A 25,446-nucleotide genomic window follows, 5' to 3' on the forward strand; every position below is an offset into this window, starting at 1 on the left:
GGTGTTCCTACTTAAGGGGAAAAGACCATCTCCATTGGGTTTCTCTGTCTTCCTTCTCATCTGCTTTTGTAGGGTCTGTTGAAAAGAGCTGGTTCTCATGAAGTCCCCTGGGTAGAACCCAAGGGTCCCCCTACAGCAGTGTCACTGTGTTGTTGTTTTAAGCTTGTTTTTTTAAAGTAATCTCTACACCCAACATGGAGTTCCAACCCACCACCCCGAGATTGAGAGGCACACGCTCCCCTGAGCCAGCCAGGTGCCCCAGTGTCACTGTGTTCTTAATGAGGCAGGGCAGACCCTTCTGTGGACTTCTGCTTGGTGCTTCATGTCTTTCCTATTGTTTTGTGATGGCTGCTCTAAAGAAACAATACCTTGGTCTGAAATAAACTTTATTCCTAACGTGAAACAGAATTTCCAGGAAAATTGAGAATTTTGGGCCTGAGGGAGACCAGGAAAGAGACAGGGCATGGCAGCTCGCTGGGGTCTTGGGAAGTGGAGGAAAGCCAAGGAAGGACTCTCAAAGGATGCCAGTGGCAGCCGGCAGCACTTCCTGACTCATGAAAATGTCCAGGTCCAAGTTGGGATCTTCCAAATCCAGTTTCAGAAATTTATCTACCAACGTCTGGCAACTAATGGGAGAGAGAAAAATGGGATTTATGGGAGAAGAGATAACTGAGTCCCCAGGCAGAGGAGAGAGGCTGTGGCACAGGGAGCCCAGGAAAATTTAGAGATTTCAGGATAAATCGTGGGTCTCTGAAGGACAAAGAGGCTGAGTCCCTGAAAGGGGGAGAAGAGCTGCAGACATGCTAGAGAGAGCCGGGACACTGGGCCACACACTCACTTTTCCATTTGCTTCTCCTTTAGCAACTCCTTGACAGGCTTGATGGGTTTCCCACTGCGGATCAAGTCTGAGACCTAGGAACCAGAAGGAGGGTGGGGGTGGGGGTGGAGGTGGGACGTGGAGGTGGGGGATAGAGGAGGGGGAGTTGGGTAAGAGAACTGGAACTAAGGGTCAGAAATCCCATGGACCCAGAAAGCCAGGCTAACGGAAGGGAGCCCTGATGGAGGTACTTGACGTTTGGATCTCACCTCCTTGCCACGGGCAATGAGATTGCCGGGAAGCCCAGCCTGGGCAGCTGTGTAGGACGCATGGCTGGCATTGGCAATACCTTCACAAACCTGATAGAAGAAGACTAGGTCGTCCCCATCCTCACAGGTCTCCATGGTCTTAAAAGAGATACAAGGGGACAGTGTGTCATCAATCTCTCTGCTTCCTGCCCTGAAACCCTTGGCCAACCCCTGTGGGGAGTGAGAAATGGGAAGGGACATGGTTCCTGTGCTCAGGGAGCCCCTGTCGTACCTGAAGAGCCTGTCCTCACTCAGTTCTGGTAACTGCTCATCCTATGGATCCCTAGAGGGCTAGATGGGTTTCCTTACCAAATACTGCACAAGGGGCCCCTGTGGCAGCAGCTGTAGCTGAACAAGGCTCAGAAAGTTGGTGGCCACAAAGATGTGAGGGCACATGGGTCCAAGTGCCAGCCAGTGTCGTAGCACAGCAGCTAGAAGCGCAAGCCCATCCACCTGCGCAGAGGGCAGGGGTGAGGGTACTGAACCAGAGGTGCCCTGTGTACACTTCTCCACCTGCCCTGGCCTGCCCCATTTTGCACTTTTCTGTTTCTTTCTGGCCCCATGCACCCCTGTTCCTTTCCCGAGGCACAGCGTCACCCTCGTGCTCCTTTGTCTTCCCCCGCCTTCCCCTCCTCAGTTTCTCATCCTTTTGTCTCCTCACCGTGTTGGTTCCCTTTCCAAATTCATCAATGAGGACCAGAGACTGCTTGGTGGCATTGTTCACTGCTTTCGCCACCTGCTGGGTACCAGGCGGACAAGGGAGGATTTCATTGGCATTCAAGCCTGTAATGCACTGACCACAGTCTGCCTGTGAATAAAGCTGCTTATGTATGTGTCCACCCTACTGGACTGCAGGTTCTTCAGTGGTAAGACACACATTTCATTCATCCTTTCATTGCCAACAGTGTCTCATGCAAATCAAAGGTTCAGTAAAAAGTTCATGGTATTGATTCTCCCAGTCTCTGAATTTGGTGCTTCCTGCCCCTAATACAGAAGGCATGCTGCAGAATGAAGATTTTTCTTGTTCTGATCATTTTTCTTTTTAGATTTTTTTTTTCATTTAGAGAGAAAGCATGGGGGGGGGTGTGTGTGTGAAGGGGCAGAGGAAGAGAGAGGGAGAGAGAGAGAGAGAAGAGAATCTTAAGCAGGTTCCGTGCTCAGCATGGAGCCCACACGTGGCTTGATCCCACAACCCTGGGATCATGACCTGAGCTGAAATCAAGAGTCAGACGCCCACCCAACTGAGCCACTCAGGTGCCCCTGATTATTTTTCAAGAGTAAAGTTCCTTCCTTACTAATACCCTCCCACAATCCCACCCCCCTTTGCTCCCTTTGACCTGGTTAAGGTCGATCATGAAGGTGGAGAGGCCCAAGGAGATGGATTCGCAGCTATGAATCCGGGTGAAGATGGCATCCACTGCCCCAATTTCGGCTTCCTCTGCTGGCACAAAGCTGCCCACCAGGGCCATGAATGTGATCAAGCCTACCTAGAAACGGAGGAGACAGGGCCTGGGGCCTGATGGTGTGGGCTGGGGTAAAGGTGAGTCAAGGCTGAGGGGTGAATTATAGATCAAAGAGGGATGAACACGGTTTAATAGAAGAGTAGAGCCCCTTCAGCTTTCTTTAGAATCAGGAAAAAGGAAGGGGGGAGGGGGCAGAGGCACACCTGGGAATGGCATGGATCTATTCAGAGATGGGGGAGAGGATTTCAGGGCACAGAAAGATCTGTTAGAGCATGGCTCTCCCTCAAGTACAGAATGGGAACATGTGAGGTAGAGGAGCAGGGAGTCTGCACTACAAACTTTTGATGACAGATCGAGTCAGAACACAGGGGAAGAGCTGTAGGGACCCATGTTTGCAGGCAGGTGGGAGATGGAGACAATGAAAAAGATGCCAGAGGCCCAGTGTGCAGGGATTCTCCTCACTTGTTTTTTTTTTTTTTTAATGTTTTATTTGGGGGAGAGAAGTGGGGGAGGAGCAGACAGAGGGGGACAGAGGATCTAAAGCAGGCTCTGTGCTGACAGCAGCGAGCCCGATGTGGGGCTTGAACACATGAACTGTCAGATCATGACCTGAGCTGAAGTTGGGTGCTCACCTGACTGAGCTACCCATGTGCCGCTCTCCTCACCTGTTTGAGGTATATGCTCTTCCCTGAGGAGTTGGGTCCGGTGATGACTTTGATCCTCCCTTTGTCCCTGCCACACTCTGCAGAGTTGGGCACGAAGGTTCGGGCACAGAGTTCCATCAGAGGATGTCTGCAGTGGGTAGAGAGTTACCTCGCACATGGCCTGTGAATCCAGATAAATGAAGGCAGCAGAGATGGGGCCTTTGGGCCCCTTGTGTCTATGCCTCCAGCCCCTTCTGTTCTCACCTGCCATTCAGGATTCGGACCCCAAGGAGTTGGGGGGAGTAAAGGGGCCTTGAGTAGCCGTAGTCCCGGGCAGCACTGGCAAGAGCCAGCAGGACGTCCAGGCGGGAGGCAAGGTCCAACACACGGGTCAAGACAGCTGCCCGTGCCAGCACCTGACACTGCAGCTGGTACATCAACAGGGTCTCCTGGTCTAGAGGTAGGGGAGGAAGGGGGCTGGACATTAGCTCCAGGAGAAAATGAAGAAGAGACAAAGAAGCCAGCAGAAAGACCTGGAAATAGGCTTGCAGAGAAAGAGTCTGAGACACCCCGAGACATTGAGAGGAAAAGGTACAAAGTCAGAGTGAGAGAGCAGGAAGAAAGGAGCCTGTTAGAATATCCTCCAAGCTGCCCGCTCCCCTCCAGCCTTTTGCTTCTCCTCACCCCGGATATCACAGTGCAGGTCCCCCAGCAATGCATCCAGCTCCTTGGTTCGAGCACTACGATAGTGCAGCTTCTCCTCTGACAGAAACTGGGTGCAAGGGTTCAAAGCTGTGGGCCTTGCATTCTTGGTCTCCATCTTCTCTAACATCACCTCCAGCCCCACCCCAACTTTTTTTTTAACTTTATATTTTATTTATTTAAAAATTTTTTTTAATGTTTTTATTTATTTTTGCAACAGAGAGAGACAGAGCATGAGCAGGGGAGGGGCAGAGAGAGAGGGAGACACAGAATCAGAAGCAGGCTCCAGGTTCTGAGCTGTCAGCACAGAGCCCGATGCGGAGCTCGAACCCACAGACCGTGAGATCATGACCTGAGCCGAAGTCAGACGTTTAACTGACTGAGCCACCCAGGCGCCCCGTTAACTTTATATTTTAAAATAAAACAGGGCGCCTGGGTGGCTCGGTTAAGCATCTGACTTCCACTGAGGTTGTAATCTCATGGTTCCTGACTTCGAGCCCCACGTCAGGCTCTGTGCTGACAGCTCCGAGCCTGGAGCCTGCTTCGGATTCTGTGTCTCCCTCTCTCTCTGCCCCTCCCCCGCTCACAGTCTGTCTCAAAAATAAACATTGAAAGAAAAAAAAACTGAATTAAACAAATGTGTAGAAGAATTATTATGAGGCAAATACCCTTGTGACTAACTATGTAGGTTACAAATTGAGTTAAGAAATTAAAATTTTGCCAGCTACCCCAGAGAGCCATCCTATCACAACCTTCTCCAGCTCCTCAAAAGTAACCTCTATTCTGACCTTTCTGGGAATCAATTCTTTATTTTCTTTGTAAGTTTATCACCCAAATATTCATTCTTAAACACTAGTTTAGTTATGCCTCTCCTTGATAATTTCTGATATATATATTTTTAATTCTAGTATAATTAACATACGGTGTTATGTTAGTTTCAGGTGTACATATAGTGATTCAATACTTCTATGTATACTGTTCAGTGCTTATTAAGTGTACTCTTTTTATTTTTAACGTTTATTTTTGAGAGAGAGAGAGTGTGAGTGGGGAAGGGGCACAGAGAGAGGGAGACATAGAATCTGAAGCAGGCTCCAGGCTCTGAGCTGTCAGCACAGAGCCCAATGTGCGGCTCAAACTCACGAACCCTGAGATCATGACCTGAGCCAAAGTTGGATGCTTAACCGCCTGAGACACCCAGGTGCCCCAAGATAAATGTACTCTTTTTTTTTTTTTTTAATTTTTTTTTCAACGTTTTTTATTTATTTTTGGGACAGAGAGAGACAGAGCATGAACGGGGGAGGGGCAGAGAGAGAGGGAGACACAGAATCGGAAACAGGCTCCAGGCTCCGAGCCATCAGCCCAGAGCCTGACGCGGGGCTCGAACTCACGGACCGCGAGATCGTGACCTGGCTGAAGTCGGACGCTTAACCGACTGCGCCACCCAGGCGCCCCTAGATAAATGTACTCTTAATCCACTTCACCTGTTTCACCCATCCCCTCACCCACTTGCCCTCTGGTAACCATCAGTTTGTTCTCTATAGTCAGGAGTCTGTTTTTTGGTTTTGTCTTTTTTCTTTGTTCATTTTTGCTTCTTAAATTCCACATATGAGTGAAATGATATGGAATTTATCTTTCTCTGACTTATCTTACTTAGCATAATACTCTGTAGATCCTTCCATGCCATTGCAAATGGTAAGATCGCATTCTTTTTTTATGGCTGAGTAATATTCCATTGTGTGTACCACATCTTCTTTATTCATTCACCTATCAGTGGACACTTGGGCTGCTTGCATAGTTTGGCTATTGTAGATAATGCTGCTATAAACATAGGGGAGCATGTATCCCTTTGAATTAGTGTTTTTGTATTCTTTGGGTAGTCAGCAGTGTGATTCCTGGATCATAGGGTAATTCTATTTTTAATTTTCTTTGGAACTTCCATACTGTTTTACACAGTGATGGCACCAGTTTTTGTCCCCACCAACAGTGCAGGAAGGTTCCTTTTTCTCTACATCCTTGCCAACACTTGTTGTTTCCTGAGTTTTTGATTTTAGCTATTCTGACTAAAGTGTGGCTTTAGGTGTGAGGTGATATCTCATTGTGGTTTTGATTTGTATTTCCCTGACAGTGAGTGATGTTCAGCATCTTTTCATGTGTCTGTTGGCCATCTAGATGTCTTCTTTGGAGAAATGTCTGTTCATGTCTTCTGCCCATTTTTTAATTGGATTATTTGTTTTTTCTTTTTATTGAGTAATATAAGTTCTTTTTTTTTTTTTTAATTTTATTTATTTAAGTAATCTTGGGGCCCCTGGGTGGCTTGGTCGGGCAAGGGTTTGACTTCAGCTCAGATGGCGATCTCACCATTGGTGAGTCTGAGCCCCGCGTTGGGCTCTGGGCTGACAGCTCGGAGCCTGGAGCCTGCTTCAGATTCTGTGTCTCCCTCTCTCTCCCTGCTCCTCCCCGCCCTCTCAAAAATAAATATTTAAAAAATTTTTTAAAGTAATCTCTACACTCAACATGGAGCTCAAACTTACAACCGTGAAATCAAGAGTCGCATGCCAAACGCCCCTATAAGTTCTTTACATATTTTGAATACTAACCCTTTATCATATATGTCATTTGCAAATATCTTCTCCCATTCCACAGTTGCCTTTTAGTTTTTTTGGTTGTTTCCTTTGCTATGCAGAAGGTTCTTATTTTGATGCAGCTCCAATAGTTTATTTTCACTTTTGTTTCCCTTGCCTCAGGAGAGGTATCTAGAAAGATGTTGCTACAACCAATGTCAGATAAATTACTGCCTGTGCTCTCTTTCTAGGATTTTTATGGTTTCCTGTATCACATTTAGGTCCTTAATCCATTTTGAGTTTATTAAGTAGGCTTCATGCCTGGCATGGAGCCCAATGCAAGGCTTGATTCACGACCTTGAGATTAAGACCTGAGCTGAGACCAAGAGTCAGACTGACTGACTGAGCCACCCAGGTGCCCCTCTCTATTGCATATTCTGGGCTTTCTATTCTGTCCTATTGATCTATGTGTGTATTTTTGTGCTAGTGCTATATTGTTTTGATTACTACAGCTTTGTAATAAAACTAGAAGTCTGGAATTCTGATACCTCCAGTTTTTTGTTTTTCAAGATTGCTTTGGCTATTCAGGGTCTTTGAAGTTCCATACAAATTTTAGGATTGTTTGTTCTAGTTCTGTGAAAAATACTGTTAGTATATTGATAGGGATGGCATTAAATCTGTAAACTGTAGTATCAACATTTTAACAACAATTGTTCTTCCACTTCCAGAGCATGGAATGTCTTTCCATTTCTTTATGTCATCTTCAATTTCTTTCATCATTTTGTAGTTTTCAGGGTACAGGTCTTTTATCTCTTTCTCACCTGACTTCTTTCTCTTTTATTTCAGAGCTGGTAAAGATCAAAGTAAAACTGTAGAAGAGACATCCCATATTGGGCAGTGCTAATGGGGGAAGGCCCTCCCTCAGCTGCTGACTCATTTCCCTCATCACCCCCCCCCCCCCCCCCATAGAAGTCAAGGGCCTTACCATGAAGTCCAGTCCTTCAATCTCAAAGTCACTAGCCTCTACCATGAAAGGCAGGCGGGGAATACAAAGAAGAAAGCCAATCTGGGGAGAGTGCAGAGGAGTTAAAACAGGGAGTAAAGTACTGGGCACCTTATCTCCCCAGAGGGGAGATCCCAGTATTCTCCAGTGCTTCTCTCAAGGGCCTAAAACCACCACCGTGTTCATATTCTTCACACTTCCCCAGGGGTTTTCTTATCCAGCAGTGTGTCCTTCATAAACCTAATATCTCCCATAAAAGACCCCTGGAGGCTACACCCGTCCTCCTGCCCTCACCAGAGGGATGTAGATGACACTGCATGAAGGAATACGGGAGTCCAGATTCTCTAGCTCCTTTCGGGCAACCTCAGTGAGGAAACTGGGAAGTCCCATCAGCCTTCGTTTTTCTAGGAGGGTGGAAGACATATGAGTATCGAAAGTAAGGTTCCTGCCCTGTTTGCCATGGTTAGTTAGCCCCAGTTGTAGTGGCCACCTACTGATGATGGTACCCCATCACTGGGCAGGCTCGTGTTTGGGGCCCATAGGCCCCACTGCACACCCAACACTCACTCTCATCAATTTCAGGATCTATGTTGGGGAGGACTGTGAAACGATTTTCAGCAAGACTGCCCTCAAAATCCACCTGAAGAGATAAAAAGTCCAGTTGCTCATCACCCAGAACCATCTCCCAATCCTGCTCCTCACCTCTACTCGGGTCCCAATCCTCCCTGCAGTTTCTGCTTTAACCCTAACCCTCCAAGCAGGTCTCTGACATTCTGACACTTCCTCTCACCATCTCATTCTTTGGTCATCCAACTGACTTTGATGTCTCTCATCTTCCATAGCACATTCCCCAGAGCACAGTCCTTCTGTGTCCTCCAATCCCACCTCTCTTCCCTAGGTCCCCAGGGGTTCTGCCTCTGTCTTCCACTCACCACTTTCCCAATGAGGCTGGCAATATGGTGCAGGTCATCAGAGAACTCTTGGGCAATGTCCTGAAAGAGCTGGATGGACTGGGGGAGGGAGCGGCAGGCATCCCTCAGGCCCAGGGCACTATACACAGTCTGTAGCAGAAATGGACAGAAGATGGGCTGAGGTGAGGGGACAGGGATGGACTGAGAAGAACAGAGAGCAGCAGGGGGAAACACAATATAAAAGACAGAAGATCTCAAAGGCAAAAAAGAAACAGTAAGTGAGGAAAATGGCATCTGTAAAATTCTGTGTCAGGCACTACACTAAATAGTGAGACTACAAAGAACTAAAATGGGCCCTGTCCCAGATGAGCTCTTGGTCAAACGAGGAAGACAGAAATACACCCAGAAGATTTAAAAATAGGGGCACCTGGGTGGCTCAGTTGTTTTAGTGTCCGATTCTTGGTTTGGGTTCAGGTCATGATCTCACAGTTCTTGGGTTCGAGCCCTCTTGGGTTCTGCACCGACAGGGTGGAGCCTGCTTGGGATTCTCTCTCTCCCTCTCTCTGCCCCTCCCCTGCTCGTGCTCTCTCTCTCTCTCAAGAAAAATAAATAAACTTAAAAAATAAATAAATAGGGACACCTGGGTGGCTCCGTTAGTTGGGCCTCTGACTTCAGCTCAGGTCATGATCTCACAGTTCGTGAGTTTGAGCCCCGCGTCGGGCTCTGTGCTGGCAGCTCAGAGCCTGGAGCCTGCTTCAGATTCTGTGTCTCCCTCTCTCTCTGACCCTCCCTGGCTCATACTCTGTCTCTTTCTCTCTCAAAAATAAATAAACATTAAAAAAATAATAGTAAATAAATAAATAAGTAAAAATAAAGTGGTAGGTGCTTCAGTAGAGGAAAGGATCTTTTAAACTTTTTATTTATTTTTAGTGTTTACTTATTTTTGAGAGAGAGAGGGAGAGAGAGCGCACATGTGCACGCACACAACAGGGGAGGGGCAGAGAGACAGGAAGAGAATCCAAAGAAGGCTCTGAGCTGTCAGCACAAAGCCTGACACAGGGCTCGAACCCATGAACCACAAGATCATGACTTGAGCCAAAGCTGGATGATCAACCAACTGATCCACCCAGGTGCCCCTAAGAGGAAAGGATTTTACACTGAGGAAGGAGAAAGAGAAGTAGAGATATGGAAGGCAGAACAGTAAATGAGCAGAAGGAGCAAGATAGCACTGGGGAAAGACAGCAAGAAGAGAGAAAGGGTGAGAGTCACTGACAGTTAATTACTCAGGGTGAAGCTCAGGGCCCTGAGGTGGCTGCCAAGGTTAGACTGAGCGGACAGACCAAATCCATAGGGCATCTACTGAGCCTTACTTGGTGGTAGAAGATATATGAAGTAAATAAATCAAAGGGTTTATACTCTAGCCATGATGGAAATAAACAAGCAGCAAAAATAATGACTACCCACAAAACAGATTGACCAAGTTATGGAACTGATTAAAATTATGAAATAAGTTCAGAGAATAAGACTAATATGGACTAGGGTGCCTGTGTGGCTCAGTCGGTTGAGCATCTGACTTCGGCTCAGGTTATGATCTCGCGGTCTGTGAGTTCGAGCCCCACGTTGGGCTCTGTGCTGACAGCTCAGAGCCTGGAGCCTGCTTCTGATTCTGTGTCTCCCTCTCTCTCTGCCCCTTCCCCGCTCATGCTCTGTCTGTCAAAAATAAACATTTAAAAAAATTAAAAAAAAAAGACTAATATGGGCTATCTTTACAGAGAAAAGGAAATGAACTTGGTTGTGAATAAGGCTATTCAAAAGGAAGGAGAGTATTCTGTTTGAAAGCAAGAGCATGAGTAAATGAATAGAGGTAGGAGTAAGAGCCAACACTTATTGAATGCTTACTAGGTGACAGGCAATGTTCTAAACTCTTCACATATGTTAATTTCATTCATCCTCAAAATAATCTTTGGAGATAGGAATTATCTCCATTTCACAGAGGAGCAACTGGAAGCACAAAGAAATAACATAATTTGCTCAAAGTCTCACAGAGTAAATAAAAGAGCTGGGATTTGAACCCAGGTGTCTGGCTTTTAACCACCCTGCTACGTTGAGAACACAGTGTGCAGAGCCCCTGAATGCATAGCCTGGCCTGGCTGATGAATGTTCAGTAGTGGGAATGGAAGATACAAATAGTTCCACATATCTGTTCATGTTAAAAGAAACCTGCTGAAGATAATAAGAAGCAGGTTTCTCACTGGCAGAGAAAGAAGTTACAAATGAGGAAAGGAGGAAGTCTGGAGTGAACTCTGTGGTATTGACTGTGGTATAGAGTGAACTCTGTGGTATCAGAGGTATGAGTATGAACTCATGGATTCTTATATAGATAGATCGATTCAGGAATACAGATGTATATGCATGCGTTAGCATACTACATTAATTTCTTTAGCTCTGTCTGTGGTGAAAAGAAGTGAACAGATACCCCAGTAGCAATAACCACATCTAGTGTCCAGATCTTGGTTTCTAATACTATTCTCCAAAGAATGTAACCAGGACTCCTTGGAGAAATGGTTGATTCTAGGGCTTAGGCAAGGAAAATATAAGATGACTCTGGAGCATCTTGTAGTGGTAAAAAGTTAGGAAGTGCTCAAAAATGGACTGGGGGCCATGTCAGAAGAGCATATCAAAAGCCTACCTGAATCTGAAAAGCCAATCTAAAAGCTAAATGGGCATATTAAAAATACACTTTAAAAAACTATTTAAAAAGGGGTGGGGGGTATGCGCCTGGGTGCCTCAGTCGGTTAAATGTCAGACTCTTGACTTCAGCTCAGGTCATGATCTCATGCTCATGAGTTCAAGTTCCACATCAAGATCTGTGCTGGGTGCTGGCAGCACAGAGCCTGCTTGGGATTCTGTCTCCCTCTCTCTGTTCCCCCCCTGCTTGCTCTCTAGCTCTCTCTCAAATAAAAATACACTTTAAAAAACTATTAAAAAATAAATAAATGGGTATATTAAAAGTCAATCTGAAAAGAACTCTTAAGGAACTAAACTAGAAAAATTTGAGTAAAATAAAAATACAACACTGAATTATAACTCATAAAAGATTTCTGACATAACTGTACTATGGTTATGTCAACATTGTTTTGGTAATATGTTAACATTAAGGGAAACTGGATGAAGGATATGTGAGAACACCATGTACAATTTTTGCAACTTTTCTTTACATCTTAATTATTAAAAAAAAAAAAGAATTTAAAACAAAGCAACAGAAGGATAAATCTTAAAAATTTTAAAAAGAAAATGTTATCTATAGGTGGGGGGGTGGATAGAAACTAGAATTAGTTGACTACATAATAGTTTGGAATTACATAAATATTTTATGTAATTATAAAAATAAATGAAATTTTAAAAATTCTTAAAAATCAAAAATAGAATGAAACAAATGAACATAAATGTATGTCCAGATAGTGACATAACTACACAGAGAGGAACTATTCCAAGTGACTAAAACAGTAATTTGACTGTATGTCCTTAGTAGGGACAAAAAGAACTTCCCTCCTCCTCCCCAAAAATCTTAAATTATTTTCAATAATATCATTGATAGTAGTGCTAGAAGTGTTATACTAAGATCGTTGTGGATGTAATGTAGGAAAAGGCAAATGAATGATATTCTAATCTTCTCATTGCTAGTGTTATTGAGAACCAGAATTTTCAGTATGAAGAAGAAATACTGAAGAAGATAAGTAAAGGAATATATAAGGTAAGGATGCTGTGCTTCTGAATTTAAATTGGTGGTATCAGTACCAATTTTATCATGCATGTATTTTACTTTTTAAACGTTCCTATATATGTCCACAGAAAAGTCTTAAAAACAATAAGTAAAACATGCTGGGACATGTTTCAGCATTCAGACTGAGACAGCCTGTGATACAATTTTTCACTAAAAGGAACCAGGGCTCCTTGGAGAAATGTCTCATCCTGGGTCAGAACCAGGAGATATGAGATGTAGGGGCACCTGGCTGGCTCAGTCAGAAGAGCATGTGACTCTTGATCTTGGAGTCAAAATTCAAGTCCCACTTTGGGTGCAGAGATGACATAAAAAATAATAACATAAAAAAATAAAATAAAATAAAAATAAAATAAAATAAAACCAGGAAATGTGAATGATATTTTTGTTAGATCCCATCAAATCAGAGAGCAGGAGGGAAGCTGCCAAGTGGGAAAGTCTACTGGGGTCATGTTTAAAGGACTCAGAAGCCAACATGAAGAGGCTCCCATTGGCCAAAGATGGAATAATCTGAACATGTAGAAAGACTAAAATTGCAGAGGACTGAAACACACGCATAAATCTGAGTTCATGATGATACACAACAACAAAAAACACACTGGCTACCTTGGAGGATGTTAGGGAACCAATTTCCTATATGCTGATAGCTGATAAATAAAAGCAGGGGGAGGGAAATCAAGCAATTTCTATGATATGAAATATATCACTGGGAAACCAAAAAGCAGATGAGAGGGTTTCTCTTTACAGAAATGTTCTGGCTGGGGCGCCTGGGTGGCGCAGTCGGTTAAGCGTCCGACTTCAGCCAGGTCACGATCTCGCGGTCCGTGAGTTCGAGCCCCGCGTCGGGCTCTGGGCTGATGGCTCGGAGCCTGGAGCCTGTTTCTGATTCTGTGTCTCCCTCTCTCTCTGCCCCTCCCCCGTTCATGCTCTGTCTCTCTCTGTCCCAAAAATAAATAAAAAAAGTTGAAAAAAAAATTAAAAAAAAAAAAAGAAATGTTCTGGCTAATAAATGAAGAAAGGATGACAGAATAATACTACTTTGCAATCCATAAGGAAATAATGGACTTAGGTATTAAACATCAAAAGCTGCTAACATCACAAAAGGAGAGACAGACATATGAGACATTATATTCCTCCACTTATAAAACAGTATTGAAAAAAATCTAACTTGGATTTGATCGATCTTCTAGGTTCAACTATTTACTTACAGAAATTCTAGAAGAGCGTAAAACATGTCAAAAACACCTACTGATTACATTCAGCAAAATCCAGGCTAAGGGAAATTCTGTCGGACAAACAATATAACTTCTTCAACAAATAATTTGCAAGGGGAAAAAGAGAGATAAAGATTGAGATAGAGATGGAGGGAGAACTGTGAAAGGCAAAAGGAACCCACAAAGGAGACTTCAAGAGACATCAAACCATTGCCATATGTTGAACATATTTGCATCCTGATTAAACAAAATGTAATGTTTCAAAAATCATGACATTTATGAGAGGATTAGAAATGTGAACATCAGGAGGGCCTGCGTGGCTCAAGTCAGTTGGGCATCCTACTCTTTTTTTTTTGAGATACAGAGCAAGAGCAGGGAAATAGCAGAGAGAGGAAGACACAGAATCTGAAGCAGGCTCCAGGTTCTGAGCTGTCAGCATAGAGCCCCACGTAGGGTTCGAACTCATGTACCACGAGATCATGACCTGAGCCAAAGTTGTACGCTTAACCGACTAAGCCACCCAGGCGCCCCATCTGACTTTGATTTTGGCTCAAGTCATGATCCCATGGTTCATGAGTTCGAGCCCCAGTTGAGGCTCTATGCTGACAGCATGGAGCCTGCTTGGGATTCTCTCTCTCTCTCTCTCTCTCTCTCTCTCTCTCTCTCAAAATAAATAAATAAACATTAAAAAAAAATGCAGGGCACCTGGGTGGCTCAGTCAGTTAAGCTTCCAACTTTGGCTCAGGTCATGATCTCATGGTTCATGAGTTGGAGCCCCGTGTCAGGCTCTGTGCTGACAGCCTGGAGCCTGCTTTAGATTCTGTGTCTCCCTCTTTCTGCCCCTCCCCCACTTGCACTTGCTCTCTCTCTCTCTCTCTCTCTCTCTCTGTCAAAAGTAAAACATTACAAAAAATTTTTAAAAACCTGCTTTTAAAAAGAATAGAAATGTGAATATCGGACAATTTGTAATATTCAAGAATTATGCTGTTAGTAAGATAATGATATTGTTATTCCTTTTTATGTTTTTTTAAGTTTTTATTTATATTTATGGTGAGAGAGACAGCACCCACATAAGTGGGGGAGAGGGACAGAAAGAAAGGGAGAGAGAGAATCCCAAGCAGGCTCCAAAGCATGGCTCAATCCCACAAATGGTGAGATCATACTTGAGCAGAAACCAAGAGTCTAATGCTTAACTGACTGAGCCACCCAAGCACCCCCATTATTCCTTTTTAAAAGTAGTTTTGGGGGGCACCTCTCTCTCGGCCCCTCTCATGTTCATGCTCTATCTCTGTCTCTCAATAATAAATAAACATTAAAAAAATTGTTTAAAGTAATTTTGGGGCACCTGGGTGGCTCAGTCAGTTGAGCATCTGACTTCAGCTCAGGGCATGATCTCATGGTTCATGAGTTCAAGCCCCACATTGGGCTAGCTGCTATCAGTGCAGAGCCACTTCTGATACTCTGTCTCCCTCTCTCTCTGCCCCTCTCATGCTCATACTCTTTCTCTCAAAAATAAATAAGCATTAAAAAAATTTTTTTAATGTTTATTTATGAGAGAGACAGAGACAGAGTGTGAGTGAAGGAGGGGCAGAGAGAGAGAGGGAGACAAAGAATCCAAAGCAGGCTCCAGGCTCTGAGCTGTCAGCACAGAGCCTGATGCGAGGCTTGAATCTGCGAACCGCAAGATCATGACCTGAGCTGAAGTCAGACGCTTAACCGACTGAACCACTCAGGTGCCCCCAAAATAAATAAGCATTTAAAAAAAAGAGAAATTTTCTTTTAGAAATCATATTAACATATTTATGGGTGAAATTATATGATGGCTGGAATTTGCTTCAAAATAATCCAGGAAGGGGAAAGCAAGGAGAAGATATACATGAAACAAGATTGGCATGAGTCCAAGTGTCAAAGCTGCATGGCGGGTACATGGAGGCTCATTATATTACTCTAAATTTTTTTTTTTTTCACAACTTCTACAATACAAAGTTTTTTTCTTGGTTTTTTTAAGTGTTGGGATAGGGTGCCTGGGTGGCTCAGTCGAGCATCCAACTCTTGATTTCAGCTCAAGTCATGATCCCAGGGTCAGGGGGATCGAGCCCCGAGTCGTGCTCTGAGCTGGGCATGGAGCCTGCTTAAGATTCTATCTCTCTCGGGGTGCCTGGGTGGCTCTTTCGGTTAAGCATCCGACTTCAGCTCAGGTCATGATCTCACGGTCTATGAGTTCAAGCCCCGCGTCGGGCTCTGTGCTGACAATTCAGAGCCTGGAGCCTGTTTCAGGTTCTGTGTCTCCCTCTCTCTGACCCTCCCCAGTTCATGCTCTCTCTCTCTGTGTCTCAAAAATAAATAAATGTTAAAAAAAAAAAAAAAAAAAGATTCCCCCTCTCTCCCCCCCTCTTTTTCCCCCCCCCCCCCCCCGGCTCATGCTTGCTCTCTCACTCGTGCGCTCTCTCTCAAAATAAATAAATTAAAAAAAAAGTGTCAGGATAAAGTTGGAGAGGGTGACCAGAGTACAGAAGGTCTGGATCACATGCTGAGGGACTTAACTTGGATTTCTGGGATTCAAGAAGGAAGATCTTACCTTGTACAGAACTTGCCAGTCGCTGACCTTGGTGTGGGACAGCTTCATGCGTTTCAAAATCAGCTACAGTCAAAGGGACAGCCATTGTTTTCCCTCTCCCACTCTAATGCTCCTCAAAAAGCCGCATGTCCAATATTGACCCTCAAACTCCTTCCCCACCTCCCGGCCCCCACCCCTGACTCACAGGCACATTCTTGATATGACCCAGCAACCGATGCAGCATTTGAGCCATGTCCAGATTCTGGGGTAGTAGGAAAAACTGAATGACATCCAACCGAGAATTTAGCTCTCCCAGGTCGTGAGTCGGACGTGTGAACCATAGCCTGGAAGCGAGGCATGACACGGGGGGTGGGGACAGAAATTACATCTGTTCTCATTATTGTCTTGATCCCAGCTTGTGAAAATGTGTGTCTGGAGGTCCCTGGGGATTGTGGTAATCAGTATCTGTACTGGCAAGTACAGTGTCCTATCTATGCGGGCGTGTTCACACAGATCTACTAAAAATCTCTGCATGTGAGCACGACTCTGTTTATCATGGTTTTGATGGATGTAACCATGTGTCATTCCATGTGGATATGTAATGGAGCTTGTCAATATTTAGAGGGAGTGTAGCGTATTGAGGTATTTGTGTGCCAACACTCTAGTTCTCTCTGCAGCTGAGTAGGAGACGGTGAGTCAGCGTGAGTTTATCTGCATTTAGCTGTGAAAGTGTCTCTGGGTGTAATTGCACACACGTTCATCTTTTCTTGTTGTTCTGTAAAAGTATATAACCATTCCATGTGGAATGATAATCCTCAATTCATGATAATGGTCATCTCTGCAGAGAAGGATTGGGAAGGATACTGAAAAGGCTTCAATGACATTGTCTTTTTTTTTTTTTTTTTAAAGTAAGTTCTATACCCACTCTGGGACTCAAGCTCATGACCCCAAGATCAAGAGTCATATGCTTGGGGTGCATGGGTGTCTCAGTCGGTTGAGCGTCTGACTTCAGCTCAGGTCATGATCTCGCAGTCTGTGAGTTCAAGCCCTGCGTCGGGCTCTGTGCTGACAGCTCAGAGCCTGGAGCTTGCTTTGGCTTCTGTGTCTCCCTCTCTCTCTGCCCCTCCCTGCTCATGCTCTGTCTCTCTCTGTCAAAAACATTAAAAAAAAAATGTTTTAAAAAAAGAGTCATATGCTCTACCAACTGATCCAGCCAGGCGCCCCTTCAAAAACATTGCCTTATTCTTAAATTTGTTCGTGCAAACATAGACGTTTGTATTATTATTACTTCCACATTTTGTGTGCCTGAGATATTTCCTAATAAATTAGTATACGGTAATAAATGTTTCTTCTGTGTTTGTCTAATTCTGGGTGCCCCTATCTTCTCTATGGCTATGAAGAGTGTGAGACTCTGCAAGGACCTGTGAGCCCATGAATTCTTTTCTGTATCAGAGCAAGCCATTAGGCATGTTATTTTACTTATTTTTTTTAATGTTTATTTATTTTGGGGGGGAGGGGCAGAGAGGGAGGGAGACAGAGGATCTAAAGAAGGCTCTGAGCTCTCAGCACAAAGCCCGATGCAGGGTTCAAATCCCCAAACTGTGACATGATGACCTGAGCCAAAGTCAACAGACTGAGCCACCCAGGCACCCCAGGCATGCTACTTCATATAAAGAACCAACCTATGGAGACAGTATGGCCGGAGGATATGTATCTCACACTATATAGTCTATGGCCAGTTACCCTGGGTTAGAACACCCCAGGTTAGAGTAAAATGGAGAATTAGGTTGGATTCGAGGGTAGGTTTTAGGCACCTCTGCTCCTTAGCCACAGAGAGCTCCACCAGCAGCTGTGTAGGTCAGTCTGTGAATACCCTTCCCCACCTTGGAGAGTACAAGCAGACTTTCTTGTAAAATACCTAGGTTTTTCAGGGCGCCTGGGTGGCTCAGTCAGTTAAGCATCCGACTTTGGTTCAGGTCATGATGTTGCGGCTTGCAAGTTTGAGCCCTGAATGGGACTCTCTGCTGTCAGCACAGAACCCACTTTGGATTCTCTGCCCCTCCTCCACTTGTGCTCACACTAGTGCTCTCTCTCTCTCGCTCTCTCTCTCATAAATAAGCATTAAAAAAAATACTTAGGTTTTTCTGACTCACGTACTGCTAGTGCCAGGAGAAATCTTAGTCAAGCTAAACCTCCTAATTCTACAGCTGAGGAAATGAAGCCCTTTGACAAGCAGCTTGTCCAAAATCTAGAGCTGGGTCTCAAACTCAGGTCTCCAGACTGTGAGCACAGTGCTCTTTAGAGCATACTGTGACATTCAGTCACCTTCCTGGTGCCCTGTCCAGTTGGAGGCCAACTGGGTCCTTAGTTCATGATTCAGGTTGTGATTCCATGCCCTGCTGGATCCTACCTGGGGGGATCTGCATTCCTCCCCTCCCCTTTAACTCTGATCTCTTCTCCCCTGAGAATTCCTTCTCTCTCATCCCTGGTTGAGATTAGAGATCTGCACCTGTAGAATGCGTGGGTAATGAAGGCACCCCAATTACCTGGAGATGACCTCAGATTATCTAAATTAACCTCTAAAAGACACACAGTGCAGGGCAGGTGAGGTGGGTAAAGGATTGTGCACCTGTAGGCTAGCAAAGGTTTCAGCTCTGAGTTTGTACAGATGACGTGACCAATGTGTTTGCATTTGTGTACCTACTCACTTGGTGCTACTACATACAAGGCCATGTGCCAGGCACTGAGGTAACAGGAATGACCGTTGTATGGAGCTCACAGCTATGAGAACAAGCAGATTCACCGACCGCTAACTCCAACCTGATGTGACAGTACAACTAGAAAACAAACAGGCAACGTGTGAGCAAACAGGAAGGTGTGTGTCAGTCTCCTTATGGGTGCCTGTGAAAGTTTCACCACGAAGGTGATAGTTGGCTTGTACCTTGAAGAAGATGTAAGATTCTGACAGGTAAAGAACAAGGGAAAAACTTTCCAGAAGGAAGTGCATAAACATGGGCATGGTGTATTTCCATGATGGAAAGTGGCCCAAATGACTGGACTATAGGGCAGATCCAGTAAGGATGGATTTAGGAAGGGCTCTGGAAGATAATCATGGAAGTTTAAATTGGGGTGAATGGGAGGGGTCCTGAACATCATACTGCTAAATATGCTAATCTCCAACCCATGGAGAATGGGGAAGTCTGAGGCTTATGTTATTTTGTTTTTACTTAAGGTTTAGAAAAAAAAAAAAGTGGAGTGATATGCTCAGATCTCTGTTGTGGAATGACAAGTATTTTTGAACGAAGGACAGATTGGAAAAAGAAGAGATTCAAAGCACAGAGACCAATCTGAAGGTGAATACAATGCCCAAGGTTAGAAATGATTACAGCCAGAGTTAGAGCAGTGGAAAGAGGGAGAGAGATGTCTGAGAAAGACATTTCAGGGTACAATCAATAGGTCTTAGTGAATAATTGAATATGAAGGGTGAAGGAGAAGCATCAATCCAAGGTTGAGAAGCAGTACTGCCAGCGATGCCATTATGCAGATAAAAAAGGATGCAGGAAGACGAACAGGTCCAGTGGGCATCAGTTTAGATGCTCTGAGCTTGAACTGCCTATAGAAATTGCAACTGGTGATGACGTGCGGTGAGCATTCCACATATACAGCTCAGAAATAGAGACACAATTTTGAAAGTCAACAGACAATAGCTCAAATGTGAAGTGTGATTTTTATAATTAAAGATAGTACCATGTGGGGCCTGGCATGTGACTCTTGATCCTGGGGTCATGAGTCTGAGCGCCACGTTGGGGAGTTGATTGTACTTAAAATAAAATTTAAAAATCTTAAAAAAAGTAAAGATAGTATCATATGAGGTCAAAACTTCCAGTTATTAAAAAAAAGACACAATGTATAGCATAAGGAATATAGTTAATAATACTGTGTTAACTTTGCATGGTGACAGATGGTAGCTAGAGTTATCATGGTGATCACTTCGAAACGTATATAAACACTGAATCACTATATTGTATACCTGAAACTAATATAATATTGCAATCAACTACGCTTCAATAAAAAAAGATATTACCATGTGTGCATTAGTATTTTGTGATTGTTTCTGCTGCTTGCATGTGTGCCAGTCTGTACCATCAATGGGCATACGTATATCTGTGCTGACAACATAAAATGAGGATGCTAGCTACCACACGGGATTGGTGTGAGGATTAAATGCGTTTAGCCAGCATTTGGGAAATGGCAGTTCTCAGCACTATGAGATGGGGTGGTTTGTGTGAGTCTGTAGAATGAATACATTAACCTGCAGCACATGTGTGAGACTTACCTGAGCAGCTTCTGTCCCCACTTACAGTGGCATCTATTGAGGATTCCTGTGGGGAGCAGGGGCAGGCAGTGAGCTTGTTACAAGGCAGGGGCAGAAAAAGGAATGTGTGGGTGTGTCTAAACTGAGGCATCCGGGCCAGAGGTTCGGTTAGGACAGAGTTTGGACAGGCTGGCCTGGGGGCGTCCTGCAGATACAGAACACAAAGGCAGCTAAAGCCAGCGACTGGCCACAAGTCTGAGCCAGGATTACCGTCCAAGGGCTTAGGGAGGGATAGCCACTCACAGGAACAGTTGGCCAGAAAAATACACAGAGCAGCTGTGGTTGGATTCACAAAGAGGCCAACACATATATGTAAACATTAGACACAATCCACTGAGGTATGCACAGTAAAACCATGCGGCTACTTGGGGAGATGTCCCCACTACACCCTAAAGCCAGAGACAGCTGACAAAGACTCAATGCAAATAAGTTATGCATAAGTTATGGACAGTTATGCAGTTATATAACTCTCCTCTAAACATAGGGACTCCCAAAGTCCCTAAACAGGTGCACAACCAGCAGAAACATCCATAGAAACCCAAGGAAGGAACATGGAATTGGTAAAGTAAGAGATGATATGCAAATGACACTGGACAACTACGGATGGGGGGGGCCCAAGCTCAGGGAGGGTACAAGGAGCATAAGAAAGCTGGACTGGAGTGGAAGAGACATCTGGCAACAGGAGTGAAGTGGGAGGGAAGAGGGACTGGGACACATGTTGGGAGGCAGCTGCTTTTCTGGCAGCATTTTGTAGTGTGGGATGAGGGAAGGGGCATACCTACCAAACAGGCTGAGCCCCTCCTTCAGTCCACTGGCCACTTTGTACACTGAAGGGTGAGACTCACTCTTAAATATCTGCAGAACACTGTAAGGGAGAAGTGAAGGAGCTTGCGGTAACTTGGATTTAAAAAAAATTTTTTTTAAGTTTATTTTTGAGAGAGAGAGCAGGGGAGAGGCGGAGGGGGGTGGGGGGAGAGAGAAAGAATCCCAGGCAGGCTCTGCACTGTCAGCATGGAGCCTGACACGGGGCTTGAACCCTGAACCATGAGATCATGACCTGAGCTGAAACCAAGAGTCGGACACTTAACTGACTGAGCCACCCAGGAGCCCCAAGGTAACTTGGATTTTTTAAAGGGAATTGAGAAGATGGAAGGGAGATTGGGAACATCCTCCTGAGATCAAATTTGGTTGTAAGGTCTGTCCCTCACTTCTGTATCAGTTTTTCTCTTTAGAAAAGGAGGGTGATACCTTTGGGCTTTTCTCCCTCTCTTCCCTTTTCTTCAAGGAGAGAGACCTTAATAACCCCTGGATTAAAGAAACTGGAGCCTCACTGGGATTATTAGAGTATTAAACTTAATCCTTCTCTCTCCCCAGAGACGCAGCCTGCCTCCATCTCCTTACCTGTAAGTGTCTTGATCTATGCTCACCAGATGGGTCCTGAGGACAGAAAACAAGAAGAAAGAAACGTGGCTGGGGTAGGAGCGGTGTGAGTTCATTCTTAGGTTCCACCCCCTAGATCCCCCTCCTGGAATACTGTCTCAGTCATCTCCCCGGAGCTCCACACCCCCTTCAGGTGCTCCTATGTGTCCTAGAGCACTTTACCTGACGGGTCACTGCCCACTCCTCCCACCCCACCCCCCCCACCTTGTCTTGCTGTTAAGACCTCCCAATCCCACCTTACTTTGCTTGAGGTTAGGGTAAATCACCTACAACACAAATTTCTTAAAGCCCAGGATGGGGACGCTGACGTTATAATCTTCCAGTTCAACCCCAATTCTTCTTCGACCCAGGAACTTGAGCAGCCCTCCAAGTGCTCGAACCTGGGAGGAAATCAGTAATGGAGTTGAGGTAAATCCCAATGTCCTGGAGGCTGGACAACACCAGAGAAAACTATTATTTTCCAGGATTGGACTAGTACCTCCCAGGACTCAACCCTAGGAATGGGTATTGGTCCCTTTCTCCAACCAGCCCTCATCTCCCAGGACCCTTCCTACCGTGAGGAGGCAGTCAAAGGGAATAATAGAGGAGAGGAAGAGGATTTTCTCAGTGGTAGTCATGGAGTCTGGGATGAAGGAGTAGTTTCCAGCAAGAAGGCGCTGTTTGCTTATCTCCAGACCTATTTTGGGGGAAGCATGAGAGGAAAAGGAAAGGTCTTGTAGCCCAATTTTCACCCCATTTTAAGAATGAAATGATAGAAGCAAGAGAGAGGATGTGACTTGCCAAGTTATACAGGCAGTTAATGGAAAGCTGAAACAAGAATCAAATCTTCAGGGGCGACTGGGTGGCTCAGTTGGTTAAGCTTCTGACTCTTGGTTTCAGCTCAAATCATGATCTCATGGTTCAGAGCTCGAGTTTGAGCCCTGCATCTGTGCTGTCAGCGTGGAGCCTGCTTGGGATTCTCTCTCTCCTTCTCTGCCCCTCCCTTGCTCACACACTCTCTCAAAATAAAATGATGATGATGATGATGATGATGATACTAATAATAATGTACCAAATTTTCAGACTTAGTCTAATTATCTCTTTATTTTACCTAGAATATAAAGATCTTTGGTTGAGAGCACAACCTGAGAAAGACAAGTGATTCAGAATATCTATTCCTAAGGTATCTATTTGGAATTTGGGATTTGGGGTCAAAGGATCATATTAATAGAGGAATGAATAACACTAATGTCTTAATATCTAAGTAGAATAGAACATTCCTTATCTTTTTTACAAACCTGGGAAGGTTTTGTAAAACTTTTTACAAACCTGGGAAGGTTTTGTCTATTTTTTTTTTTTTTTTTAAGGGACAAATGGCTTTGGCTTAAAGGTAAAAATCCCAACAATCAAAGCTATCCACAAAGTGCCACCACTTCCTCTTCTCTGGGAAGGCCCTCATCCCTAGACACGCCTATGTGGAAACTTCACAAGGTTTCAGGTTATTAAAGGGTAAGGAGCAGGACAGATCTTGAGGAGACTGCTTATGGGACCTGGAGAACACAAAGGGTTAGGATAAGATAAGGCTGAGGAGAGACTTCTGATGGAGCTCAAGTAGAGTAAGGAGAAAGGGGTAGGAAAAATGGGATGAGGAATTGGGCAAAGGAAAGGAAGTACCAAAATCCACACTTGGCAAAAATACAATTTCAGGTCTCTTAGGCTCTCTGTGTTCCTGGGAGGCTGTGGGGGAAGCAGAGAAAGGGCCATGAGTCTGAACATCTCAGTCCTCTGCCTCTGTCCCACCTTCCCTCTCACCCAATTCTGGCCTCCTGGCTGTTGCTCCTTCAAGACCCTTTAGTCTCCTGGAATATTCCACAGTTCACTCCTTTCCCATTTTTGCTTTTCCCCTTACCCAGTCCTTACCAAGCTTTCCTAGAAACCGAGTCATATTCTCATCCTGTTTGGCACTCGTAACAACAGACCGGGGATTGATTTCATCCAACACTTGGAAGAAGAATGGAGACCAAATGAGTAAAAGGATCCTCTAAGGGGGTATCCATAGGCCTCCCCTTGCTATTTCCTTCTACTCCCTCCAAAACAAACAAACAAACGCACCCTCATTTCCTCCCTCTAAAAGTAAGAGGTGCTCTGCACATTGGGAGCATAGGTAGGAGTCAGGCATGAGATTGAGGAATGAGAAGACTGGCAGGGTGGCAGGAGGGAAGAGTGACCTGGAGATTGTCACTAGACTCCAAAGCCCTGCAGGACGGACATGACTGATTTGCCCAGCACCTGATACATTATAAACAATAAGTGTTGAATAATGAAATGAATTCCTATAAACAACAGGGGGAAATTCTGGGAGTCAATAAAATAAATTGAGACAGGTAAGGATAGAAGAGTGAAATACACTTCCAGTCTCAGAGTAGAGGAATCCATGGTTCTGCTCCCACCTCTCTGGAGAAGCTTGAGACTCTCATGGTCTGGGGCATCTGGCATGAAGTGGATGGTAGAGTCACTAGTGTCATAGTAGGCGATGCCCAAGTATCCTGAAGTCCACAGCGCACACAGATAGATCTATCCCAGGAAGAAGAAAGGAAACCGACAGGAAAGGAAACTGCTGGTAAGTGTAGGGTTATGCCATGTCCTACTTAATTTTAATCATTTTATCAAATCCCTTGAGATAAGTATCATCGTCCCCATTCAGTCAGTGTCAAACAGAGCAGAGGCAAGTGACCTGCCAGCTATTCCAAGCCCACTGATTCTAACATCCCGAAGTTCCAACCAGCTCCCTGCTCTCAGGATCCAAGCGCCTGCTCCACCAGACATCAGCTATCGCCGCCCCAGAGACCTCCGCCGGCTCTTGCTCGTTGTCCTCCTCCTCCTCAGCCTCCCCACGGCCCGACACTGGGGCCAGGCTGGGAAAGCTGGCCGAAGCTGCCCCCGGCTCCGGGCTCTGCGGCGTCCCGCCTGGGATCGTTCCTACGGAGAACATGGCCTTGGACGCTCTGGGGGCGCAGAAAAAGAAGACGGTTCAGGAGCGGGATTTCACCGCCAGGAGGCTGGGATAGGGGGTGCGTAGACACGCAAATCCACCCGAACTGGGAGAGGGCTGAGGCGCAGGGCTGCAAGGGCCGGGGAGAGCTGCGGTAACGTTTTGTTTTTAACATCTGCAGGCATTTTGACAGGCGACTTCTTAGGTATATCACCAAAGTCCAGACTGCAAAACCCCACGTGCCCCACCCACATTCCGGTCACCAGGAGCTTGTACTTTGGCTGGAGGGCCCTGAGGGCCGAGTCTGCACGTCTCCTCTCCCCGCCTCTGCCAACCACGCCCCCACTATCGCAGCCCTAAACTTCTCGACTTCCTACCCCAGTTGCGGACACTCGCGGCACTTTCCCGCGTTTTCAGTCACCTGGGTAGCTACGTGCGCGAAACCGCGTCACTAAGAGCCGCGCTCCCGCAAGAGAGGCACACCTGAGTGGGGGCGGGGTGCGCGCGCACACGCCCCGCCCCTCTAAGCCGCTATTGGCCGGAGAGATCCGGATCCTGCTTAAGACTTCGACAGGACTGGAGGGAGGAGAGGATCGCTGTTGCTAAGACGGCTGGACGCTGATTGGTCTATTCGCATATGGGGCGGTGTCCGAACGTTCAAACTTCCCGCCGCCAGTGCCGTTGCTTAGCACTCGGGCC

At 45.4% G+C, this 25,446-nt stretch overlaps 1 protein-coding gene across 4 annotated transcripts; it reads right to left on the reverse strand.

Moving 5' to 3' along the window:
- Window positions 1-369: 369 nt before the first annotated feature.
- Window positions 370-25,446, reverse strand: MSH5 (mutS homolog 5). 4 transcript variants are annotated; one of them, XM_049653568.1, is made up of 25 exons: window positions 25,169-25,446; window positions 24,604-24,760; window positions 24,206-24,329; window positions 23,676-23,756; window positions 23,430-23,492; window positions 22,331-22,452; window positions 22,047-22,156; window positions 21,738-21,773; window positions 21,119-21,201; window positions 20,298-20,343; window positions 16,167-16,305; window positions 15,983-16,045; window positions 8,431-8,559; window positions 8,066-8,138; window positions 7,793-7,902; window positions 7,481-7,561; window positions 3,917-4,004; window positions 3,497-3,686; window positions 3,254-3,380; window positions 2,463-2,612; window positions 1,787-1,861; window positions 1,435-1,578; window positions 1,087-1,224; window positions 839-912; window positions 370-626 (listed from the first exon to the last, which is right to left on the reverse strand). In XM_049653568.1, the coding sequence occupies exons 2-25, from the start codon at window positions 24,745-24,747 to the stop codon at window positions 515-517; spliced, it is 2,502 nt and encodes an 833-aa protein (XP_049509525.1). In that variant the 5' UTR covers window positions 24,748-24,760; window positions 25,169-25,446; the 3' UTR covers window positions 370-514. The 4 variants fall into 4 exon arrangements, with proteins under 4 accessions (XP_049509525.1, XP_049509526.1, XP_049509527.1 ...); XM_049653569.1 differs by having other exon boundaries at window positions 25,125-25,446; XM_049653570.1 differs by lacking the exon at window positions 25,169-25,446 and having other exon boundaries at window positions 24,604-25,114.

The sequence above is a fragment of the Panthera uncia genome (genome assembly GCF_023721935.1).
Source record: "Panthera uncia isolate 11264 chromosome B2 unlocalized genomic scaffold, Puncia_PCG_1.0 HiC_scaffold_24, whole genome shotgun sequence".
Taxonomy (NCBI): domain Eukaryota; kingdom Metazoa; phylum Chordata; class Mammalia; order Carnivora; family Felidae; genus Panthera; species Panthera uncia.